This window comes from Plutella xylostella, chromosome 7 (assembly GCF_932276165.1).
Source record: "Plutella xylostella chromosome 7, ilPluXylo3.1, whole genome shotgun sequence".
In the NCBI taxonomy this organism is placed as follows: domain Eukaryota; kingdom Metazoa; phylum Arthropoda; class Insecta; order Lepidoptera; family Plutellidae; genus Plutella; species Plutella xylostella.
The window spans coordinates 4,357,989-4,369,819 of record NC_063987.1 but is presented as its reverse complement, the minus strand read 5'-3'; the positions used below and the strand labels follow the sequence as shown (position 1 = coordinate 4,369,819).

Below are 11,831 nucleotides of genomic sequence, written 5' to 3'. Positions count from 1 at the left end.
ACTCGTGATCACATAGAAAATTATACACAAAATATTAATTGAATAATAGACTTTAATTTTAATTAGGTAGGTATTTCTTATTACCACCTGCCTAATCTACGGAAGGTCAACGAAACCCCAAAAGATCGTAACACGAGGAAGTGCCTACGAGCAACACGTCCAAGTTCGTTGCTCACTTTAACTGAACCGACAAAACTGGGCCCAACAAAAAACAACACATTAAAACAAATAGAGGTTTGACTTGTGTTGAATTGAGGAATTATAGCTGAGGCGGTGTCAGTCAGTATCCTGAGATCGCCCGCGCGCCTACGGCCGCAGACTTACTGGCGTCGCGTAAAAAAACAAATAAAAAACTAAACTAATCGTTCTAATTTTAAAAAAACTGTGCCGAAGAAACTGTGTTCTAAATTTAAACTCGCACAAAATTAAAAAGATCAAAACAAAATAATAAGTACATAGAGAGGCATACAAAAGATTTTCTGAAGGGAGTTTTTGGCAACCAAGGTAGAGTTAGATACTTTTTAGTGAAATTTCTATTGGAGGTATTTATTCTTTATTATGAATTAATTAAGTTGAAATACATTTTTAACTTGAGTTTTATAATACTTAGTACATACATTTATTTCTAGCATAAGCTTTCATAGGACATGCATGCTTTTTTGGACCGCCTGAGGAGGATGAGCTTTTTGTTCAACTTTTATTAAAATAGGAACTGTAACTTAAATCAGTCTTTGTCTATGAATAATGAAGGCTAAGTAACTGTAGAATTCGCGATATGTTTGCAATTCCTGTACTAAACTTGCAGTCCCGTTGCTAATGTACTAATTAGGTAGGTATTTGTATTAATTGTTATCGCTAACGATAAAAAACGCCTTTTAGACTTGATTCTGCTCATCAATCTTAGGTTGTATTTATAATTTATTGCACAACTTACTTAAATGATCGTACAGTAGGTTGACTTAATGCTATATCAAAGCTCTACCAGTAAACTTAAAGTAACTTCGTACAGGATAATTTTAATGATTAATCCTGAAATATTGCAGTGCGCAAATATTCAGTTACGGGTGAAGACAGTTGCTATGCAATAGTAAAGGTTAGTGGTGCAATGTGCAGGCAACTTAACTGGATATTAAGGATAAGCTAGGTGAAGCCCTTATATGGAAGAACTTACGGTTGAATACGAATATCAAACATTATTTTAGTACTTTATCGAGTGATGCAGACCGCATTTTTTATAACCATCACTATAATATCAAGTATTCTTCTTATTTAAATGAGTGTTGACGACGCCACGACGCCTTATTATGAGGCCATGTATATAGTTTGAATTTGGAACCTTTTATTGTTTATAGTTTATGTCATTGTGACTTTTATACCCTTTTACACCACCATCATTCATTCATTGTAAATAAAACCATCAAAAGACCATGTTCTATTATTCTTGCACCTCAATAACCAGCTGCATCGTTAAAATGGTCCTTCGAGTTCAACTCCACAATCAGCTGAGGTGTAAAGGATAACGCTAACAGTTCAAAAGTGCACCCGGTCGAAGGCGAAGCTCGGCTACAAAATGTGCCGTCGACGTCACATGATGTCCTTCGACGACGACGCAGCCCTCACCAAAGCCGAAGTGAGAACCGGAGACTGGGTGCCGCAGCAGCGCAATGAGCGTCAGACGAAGCACACCGTCCGTCACGCAGACCATAGGGAGTGAGCACGCTAGTGGGAGCAACAGAGCGAGAACCGGGCAAGCACGGGGCCTGCACATGATGTAACAACCGTAGGTCCCGCGCGCCCGTCGGTTGAGCCCGGCACTGATCGGGGCCTGCACCTGAGGATACAACCGTGGGTCCCGCGCTGCCGCCGGGTGAAGCTGGCACTGATGTCCCGGTTCAGCAGCTCGCCGCGCCGCCACCGCCCACACACCCCAGGGGGGAAGCATGTTGACGACGCCACGACGCCTTATTATGAGGCCATGTATATAGTTTGAATTTGGAACCTTTTATTGTTTATAGTTTATGTCATTGTGACTTTTATACCCTTTTACACCACCATCATTCATTCATTGTAAATAAAACCATCAAAAGACCATGTTCTATTATTCTTGCACCTCAATAACCAGCTGCATCGTTAAAAATGAGTGTATATCATGGGCGTACCCAGGTAGGAGCAGGGCACCTGCACCCCCTCCCCCCCTAGAAGATAAAATAAACGTAAATTTTCGTGCCAAGTGGGAATTAAAAACGTGTTACTTACTGTGCGCAATATGAAGTTTTGGAAACAAAGTATCTTTTCTTCCAAGACCCGAGAACAAATATCTGTGTTTAAACAAATATCTGCCCCGGCCGGGAATCGAACCCGGGACCATCGGCTCAGTAGTCAGGGTCACTAACCACTACGCCATTCGGTCGTCGAATATTTTTATTTAATATTCTTTTATCTATAATGTTTCAATATAACCTGACCGACCATCATCTCGGAATAGGTATGCCCCCCCCCTAGCTGAAATCCTGGGTACGCCCGGTGTATATACTTATCAACAGTAATTTCATTCATGGTTCATATCATAATACGAAATAATTTACACACACTGAATTATAGTAAGTACTTAGGTATTTTAATAGGTATTATCAAAGTTTTATGATCCTCAATAATTATTAACAATTATGAACCTCATTTACATACTTATTTACAAATCTGTGTTAATTTCTTGACTCAATATAGAAATATATAATGCAGTCCCAAAATGCCCTTCTCTCCAGTTTTCAATAATAATACTAGCATCGAGCTGAGCTTTGGGCTTTGCTACGCTTAAAAAAGCTTTTAAAAGTTGAAACTGGTCCGGCGTTCTCAACAAGTGTATGTTGTTATGTAACTGCTCTCTAGACTGCAGACAGTCTGTGCTATATGCAAAATGTGATGATTTTTTATACCTACCTAGGTAAAGGATATAATATTACTTATCTCTATTCTCAACAAAATCACTTATATATGCTAATAATCAACTCTTCCATTTAGATATGAGTATAAATAATGCAGTATATAATCTGATATCTTAATCTTGTTAGTAGTTTTAAAATTATACTTATATTAACTAGAGACAACCACATACAAATTTATAACTTTAATTGTGTCTTGCACAAGACATTTAAACACATTTAAATCTATTGCTGTCAAGCAAGCAATACATTTAAATGCGTTTAAATTTGTCTTGTGTAAGCCAACCTAAATGTAAAACTATACAAACTTCATTAAAATAAAATAAAATAAAGAGTGTACCTACGAGAATATTGGGAAAGTTATAAGTAGTGAAGTAAGTTGATTAAGTACACTTTCAGTTATGAAAACAGGTTCAAAGCCTACTTTACTAGTTCGCAAGGCTTAAAGTTCTTGAAATAATAATTTAACTGTGAAAACTAAGTAATTTTAAGAAGAACCATTTAGTGTTCGCACTTTTTTTTCTGTTGCTACATCATAAAGTACCTACGTGATTATAATTTTCACAAATATGAATTTTCTTTCTCTTTTACATACTTAGTTATAAAATACAAACTAAACAGCTAAGTAATTAATAATAGTACGTGTTATTTTAATGAAATCGTTGTGCCAATTTAACGCCAAAACACAGCGTAAGCACATTTGCTAGGCATTTCAAAATGCAAACCAAATAACGCAAATATATATAAAATGCAGAGCAATCATTATCAGATTACGCTAGTAGGTACTTACTATACAAAATCCTAACTAATATTATAAATGCGAAAGTAACTGTGTCTGTCTGTCTGTCTGTCTGTTACTCTTTCACGCCAAAACTACTGAACGGATTTGAATGAAATTTGGTATACATACGGTCTAGACCCTGGGAAAGAACATAGGCTACTTTTTATCCCGGAATTCCCACGGGAAAACTTTTTAAGACGAAGCGAAGCGCGCGGGAACAGCTAGTAACCAATATAAGTAACTTGACATACCTGTCCTATTAAGACTGCGCTTCTTTTGCGATAATGTCCAGCAGAGGAAGATTGATGGCTGAGGATATGACTGTATCCGTTATTTTACGTAGGGGGGGCAGAGAATAAGAGAGGCAGATCCATTGACATATATATATTATTGGGCAGATCTAAAAAATTAACGAACTTATTACTTATAATACTTGAGTTAAATACAATCACAAGCAATAAAAAAGTCCCGCTTACAAAAAGAACTACAGTGTAAACTCTATATAACGACACTGAAGGGACTGTGCATTTTATGGCGTTATAGAGAGTTGTCGTTAAATAGAGAGCACAATTTTTGATTGAGAATTAGTCAGTGTCAAGCAAGATCAGTCTACAAGGGCAAGCAATCCCAATTTGCAAACAAAAGAATTAAAGAACGAATTTCTTAGAAAGTTCGGTATGCAAGATGCCCACAATCGAGTTTATTGCAGGCTAGGATAATAAAGCAAAAAAAAGTACACAGCTGTGCAGTTTTAACTAAAATCAGCAAATTTATTACTCAATTGTCGTCGTTATTGAGAGTGGGTGTGATGCTATGTAGAGTGTATCATTGTATGGAAGACAAGCTAAACCAACCAAAACCAATGTATTTCGACGCTTTAGAGAGTTTGTCGTTAAATCGAGTAACGTTACATGGAGTTTACACTGTATATATATTATATATATTTACGTTTTTAACAACGTTGGTTACACTCTGATAAACTGTTAATTAAATGTTCTTCAATATTGCAGACGGCTTTTCCTTTAGCATTATCTTGATGCTATTGTCACTGGAACTTTTTTATTTCTCGCAAGTGTATGAACATACCTACAAAGCAAACACAGCATGAACATGAAACATAAAAATTCCGGCTGTTTCCTTGCTCATCGGATAGATCTCAGATAATACACGTCTTTGTACGACTGAAACTGAACTTCATAAAATTATGTGTATTTGCACCTAGCCTCTTATTTATTGGAATGGCAGGTCAGTCGTTTTGAAAATCAAGTCTCAACCACTTAATATTCATGCAGTTTCTCAAAACCACTAATAAGAAGTGGTGCAGATTCTATTCTTTTTCATTTTGTTTCTTGTGTAAGTTTATAATGCTACACCGCATTGGAATGTTATTTTAGCTGTATTGGCATTTTTTATTTATTTAAGTAGGTAGTTTACATCGAAGAATTGTTTTTTAACAGAGATAGCGTCAGACAGTCAGTCAGTCAGAATGCTAACTTTGCAACGGCTAAATATGGTTTTCTTTAACAGGCATCTCTAAGGTGGAGTTTTGCCAAATGAAACTTATTTAGTCTACTATCAAAAGTAGTATAAAATGTATTTATATACAATTTTAAATTTAATATTTACGTTTGATAATGAATGCAAGTCACACCACGTCAGTTCCAGAAACTAAAAAGATAGCATTATATAATAAATATTGCCCCAAAAAAATAATAAATATATCAGCAACTTATTTCTGTAGTAAAGCTTTCTGCGTAATCGGACTTTACCGAAATTAGTCTGTTTATTTATTATAAGCAGTCCAGATTAACATACAATATTGCAGGATCCTGCCAAACTAGTTATTATACCCATTTAGATACGATCGGTATTCCTCCGTGCCGATTTGAATAACTGTTGTCAGACACACTGCTGGATCAAGAAAGTCCAATAGGTATACAGGCTGGGGGTCTATCGCGAAGACAAAACGAAATAACATATTAGTATGTATTAACATTTGGTTTTGTGGGATGTATGTCATAGCATAAGTTGTTTTCTTTGAATAAAGATTTATTCTATTCTATTCTATTCTAGTAATTAGTGCAAAACTCTATACATTTTGAATCCGAAAATGGTTATCAAAACAAGTTCGCGATAGGTACATTTTTTGAAATCCGAAAGTGTTTGACAATGTTGGTCAGTCAGATAAACGTTTTTCTACGAAGTCATTAAAATTAAAAGTGCTTATAAATGTGCACTAAGGGTGTCTTGCACAACAAAGATAAATAAAATTAAATAGGTCATAGATTTAATTTTATTTAACTTTGTTGTGCAAGACGCCCTTAGTTTCTAAAAGTTATATGAATTATTATATCATTTTTTTATCCTTAAATATCTTCTTTGTAATTAGATACTACGTAAAGCAGTGTACTTAATTACCTCCTTATTCGTTTTTAAATAACGAAACTGAAAATAGATCTTTATCTTTTTCAAATCAATATAATATGACCTGACGAAAAAAGAAATTAATTTTATTCAGTCTAATTTACATCAAAAATCAATTAGGGTAATTATTAAAATTCGGATCAAATATTTAAAAAAAAACATGGTGAAAACCATACTCACGGGTCAGATTTATAAACTAAAGTTGTCGACGGAGACTAAATTAATGAATATTACCTTCTTGCCCTCTAACTGGACGCTACTCGAAGGTCGGACTTACAATTAAATATCTTACGGAAATATGACTTCTATAAATTGTATAACTTAGATTATTATTGTATATTAACGAACGTAATTCACGTTTACCTCAAATCAGTAAAGGGTTAAACATCATCACTAAGTAAATTCTTGTGAAATGATTTGCATTGCCTACTTCATTTCATATCATATAATCCTAATCACTGAAAAAATATTATGAAATATTGTAGATGAAGAATCCATACTAAGATAATTATTTTACTTACTGAATAGCTACAGTAAATGTTACGCTTCTGTTTTTACATAGGTTTTTATCATAGAAAAAAATACTATGGTTTTATTATGGTTATAATTGCAGGCTTAGGAAGTATTGCTTTGATTAGTGCAAAAGTCCACAATAAATAGGTATTAGGTACTTTTTGTTATTAAATGTAATTTTTTTTTACTGAGGTCACTATGTTAAAGAGAAGCTTGTGTGCAAAAAGTAGTAGTTTCTAATATGTAGGTAGGTAATACAGGTATACTCTGAACCCTGTGTTAACTTATCTAGGTTATTAACATTATTGTAGATTATTAACTATTAATTATGGCAAACGATTTAAATATCAAGACACTGAGCAATAAATCTACATATAAGTGGTTGATATAATCGATCATAATATTTATTAGCTTTTAATAGAAGCATATATCTAAATAAACTCAATATTAAAACATAATTCAGCGTGGGTGTTCTCACTCCTCAATTACAAAATATGATGATAATAATATTATTTTGTAAATAACAAAACACATATTTATATAATACGTCCGTAAATTAAGGACCTATAACCGTTTTCGAAGTCGCTTCAAAATTATGAACAAATACGATTCACGTTGTTCTACAATTTATATTATTAGGTCTATTAGACATGATTAAAATTCTCGGCCACATCCCATCGCATGCTGTGAAAGAATTATTTTTTTAAGATTATTTTTTTACTACGGTTGTTGGACTTTACGTGTAACTTAGCTGATTTCTTTTAAAAAAAGCTCGAAAGTCTAGCTTTCAATGCGATCCTACCAATTCTTACAATTTAATACCGGCCATGACAGTGACATTGGCAGTTGACTTCTCCTAACGTTACATAATATTTTTTAGCCTCGCACGCCGTCGTCGTGTCGGCATCTCGTTTGCAAACCAGTTTGTATCTACATTAGTGTTAAAATATACTATAACGTTACGGATAAACTAACTGTCTTATAAATAGGTGAATCATGAAGTCTAAAGCTCTGAGAGCCTTACAAATATCAAACGAAATAGCTTTTAGATAGCAAACATTATTTGGATGATATTATTATAATAATATACGATTGATACGAGAACTTGGCTCCATCCATCGAAAGTCCCCTGGATTATTATTCAAACCATTTATCGCACTAGAATCGTTTTCCTAACTTTACTTACATATTAAAAATTTGACTTTTAATTAAATAAAAAATTGGCGAATTTTGACTCTGTGATTCAAATTTGGCTGCGTAAATATTACCTTCATTATTCTTGTTTTTAAGTTTTGAAGCCACCAACATTAAAATTAGTATCTTCACCTACTTCAGAATCACTAGCATGGACTATACTAGACGTTGTGTGCTCTCTGCAATGCACCTGTGAAGCTGTCCTCATCAATCATTCATGTCTTTGCATTAACTACCTAGTAAAAAAACTTCTTAACTGTTATAATCAGTTTATTAAGTAGTGTTTGTTTAATCTCAGACTAAGTTTCTCTCAGAAGAGTTATTTCGCAACTTGTTGCGTGATTCGATGTCAAATTCTTAAGTTCCAGTTTAATTGAATAATTAATTACTTATACAACTAACTAAACCACACCTTATTAATTGAAATCAATTATAAACACACAAGTGACAAGTTAAATTTACAGCTTTGTTTGTGATTTCTAAAATGACATAAAAATATCTATAAATTACATTTATACGACTCAGTAGTTAAGAATAGCGATACAAAGTAATAAATAGTTGAAATTTAAATTGGGTTTGTAACGGATCTTAAAAGGTTGGAAAATTACCGAAGTGTAGCATTTGCTAGAAAAACAATCTTACAAGAAACTAGAAAACAAAAAGCTCGTTAAAAAGAGTTTAGTAGTTCTAACCGGGTGCACACGATCCAGCCTAATGTCTCAATGGACCGAGGCAATCAGTAATTCATCTTTTATTGAATTTAATGTACTGTTTTAATTAATAAAATATACACAAATACATACACTTAACTGACATAGGTGCTCGTCAACACATTTTGCACACCTACGGTATAATTGGTAGCACTGGATAAAAAAACTATATTTTTTATTTCGTCTGAAACAATAAAATTATTCTGCCACTTATAGATCAGCCGAACTTTAAGCAAATGGGTAACATAAATATTTAAATTCAAATAGGTATTAAGTCATAATCATAAACAAATCATTTAATAATATATTATGAATATTTGAATGTTAAAGCAGATTATTTAGACTTCAAATACACTTTTTATTTTCTTTTGAAATATCGCATCGATTTGTTTTATTAGGCTTAACGAGGAAATTACAGCTGTTTTTTCTAAGTATAGATATTTAAGTAATACTAAATTCTTAAACCAAAATCAGAAAACCTACTGCAATATCACGCTCTAAAAAGTAAAAAACAAGAAGAAAACTTTTGATTAACATTTGGAGAGAAAGGCTTGTAATATTAAAAAAAAAAAATAAAAAAACAAAATGAGTTTATGCTTAGTTCTAAATTTATTATAAATAAGTAAGTAATCACAATAATCAATTGCTAATTTAATGACTTCAATATAATAGAGCCACAATAACGGATAACCTAATCACTGCTCTAATGTTTTTTTTATATTTCTTCACCTATACGATAGACTCATTTAAAAAACATTCATATTAGTACCTAGGTAGGTACTTAATATATTACACAACATAAATATCTATGCAATTATTTTATTTTTTTATCAATTAACCAATAGAATGATACTTTTGCGGTGGTTTTCTATTTCATCAAACCAAACTATTAAAAATCCATTGTCATTTGACAACGAATGTTCTAATACTTAAGGGCGGATTCGGCCAACGTCGAGTAAATTTTACTCTCGAGTAAAGTACCAGTTACTCGCGAGTAAGCAGGATTTTGCATTCTACCAAACCTGAAACCAAGATAACTAGCTTATCCCAAGAATAAAATGTTATACCGCCAAAATTGACCGTGTAACGAGCTTATCCGAGAGTAATTTTGTAATGGCGGCAGCACATCAGCTGATTAGAAAACCGTCATAATGACATATAAACACATCTGTCAAAACATAAACAAAAGTACGTTAAAAGGCAAAGTCTCAGAATAACAACAGCGAATAAAATATTAAAACATAAACAATTTCATACTTTTATAATCCATTCAAACTAAGTTGGCATGTCATTTCTATTGCATGCTTTGAAACGCAGCTATTTTTATTTTAGTTGCATTACAGTTTCGTTCCTCATTCATTCAATTTAATCATGGTATAACTTGGTAGAATGCAAATGTACTTATCCTAGATATTTACTCGCGTGTAATTTTAATTCCGGTATAGTTATTCTCGTGTAACGTGATGTTTGGACGAATCCACTCTTAGTTAGATAATACAACCGCGACTGTTAGACAAGTGTTTTAAATACCGAAAGTGTATTAAAAATTACTAATTAATAATTGTATTTTTGTTAGGATTACCCATAGTAGTAAATATATATCAAGACTACCTTGAATTTTCAACGTAAATAGCATCTAATACTGTATTTTGTTAATTATGTAAACAAGTTATAAAGTTTATGGCTGTGTAATGCACTCTTGTTATCCTGTTATTGTAAATTAAGGGCTAGACTCATGGTTGCCAATCTCTACCTTTCTAATCATTACTTAATCTTACTTTAAGGTTGGCCAAAAACTTCTTCACCATAAAATTACGAACAAAAAGCAAGAACTGTGATAGAGTGCAAAGAGGAAAAACAGAGTGTTTTAATCTTCAAATATAACTTGCAAAGACTCACCCTTAAAACTGCGATAACATTAAGAAAACAAAATAAATAAACTGATCTAGATTCAGTAAAATGAAGTGAATTACCGTGAGGTGCAAATGTGTATGTGAATATATAAAATAATAATATATATTTTACAAGATTTACAATTATTAGATTCCAAAATGACTACATCATCGCCCCAGCCCGTCAGTCGTGCCAGAGTCATTTCGTCACAGGTAAGCTTTTTCAATGATTTATCTATCCGAACCCATAAATAGACTAAATCGTTTTATTGCACATAATTGTAACTAAATTATAGGCGATCTGTTCCATCGACCTCGGACCGTACAACGCTTTTTTTCAGATTTTTGGCTAATTTGAGCAACAACAGGTTGTTGCAAACATGGAGCTCGATTCCGGAGGTTTGAAGATAAAACTCATAACCCAAGAATCCGTATAAAGTCTCCCCTCACATATCCGCTTCAAATCTCTAGTTTAACGTCAAACTCATAGAAATTTTAACGGTGGACGCAAGATTGTCAGACATGCCATTTTTAATTTTCTCAATTTAACGTATTTTCGGCCAAATCTCGCATTAGAAATAATCTCCGTAACTCGGGAATCGGTACCATTGTGTTAATGTAAAGCTGAAAGGGACTCACACAACTGACACAACTATGCCCCGAGCAAATACTTTCACAGAGTTATTATAAGCTGAGTCCACGTCATTTTATAAAAGTATCCTTACACATATCAGAACTTAATGTTGGCTGGTTCATCACAATACTTTTTTCGTAATTATTTGTCGTTAAGTATGTTAAATAATATATACCTTTTGTGATCCCATAAGGCATTTAATGTTTGTTGGTCACATGTAATCTGAAACGACGAGTTGGACCACCTTATTTTGAGTTTTAATTTTGGAACAGCCTTTATCGATAATGCTATGGTAAAGATCTTACACAAAACATGCTTACGGGAGGTTTCTGGCAACTCATAAAAAAAAGTTCCGGCTATTTATCTGATTTATGTTGAACGAAGGATCTTAAATTATATGCTTATGCTTAAATTATAGTGACAGAATAATAAGAATATTCAATTTTTCCGCTGAACATCTTTCCATGAAAAATACGTTCTAAGCATTTTCACAATGATACTTTGCGTCAAATTTGCACCATATCCGTAATTCTTTAAGTAGTTCAATTATAAAATTGTTGTGAAACTTATTAAAAATGCCTACTCGATAATTAAGTTTTAATGTAGGTCGTTTTTTTGACGACCATGCCTTAATCACGTAGACCGGTAGACGACTTGATGAGTTTTTACATTTTATTGTAATTATGATTTGAAACAACAGACACAGAGACGACGAAAGATGTTTTTCGATTTATTGACAGAAAT

General features: G+C 33.1%; 1 protein-coding gene across 1 annotated transcript in view; it reads left to right on the top strand.

The window, feature by feature from the left end:
- The first annotated feature begins 271 nt into the window (after positions 1–271).
- The window catches only part of LOC105383389 (facilitated trehalose transporter Tret1), a 31,484-nt gene continuing 19,924 nt past the window's right edge, over positions 272–11,831 (top strand). Inside the window, exons 1-2 of the mRNA XM_011553428.3 lie at positions 272–504; positions 10,346–10,666. Coding sequence (XP_011551730.2) covers positions 10,613–10,666 — 54 coding nt within the window. The 5' untranslated portion in view covers positions 272–504; positions 10,346–10,612. The remainder of the gene's footprint in view (positions 505–10,345; positions 10,667–11,831) is intronic.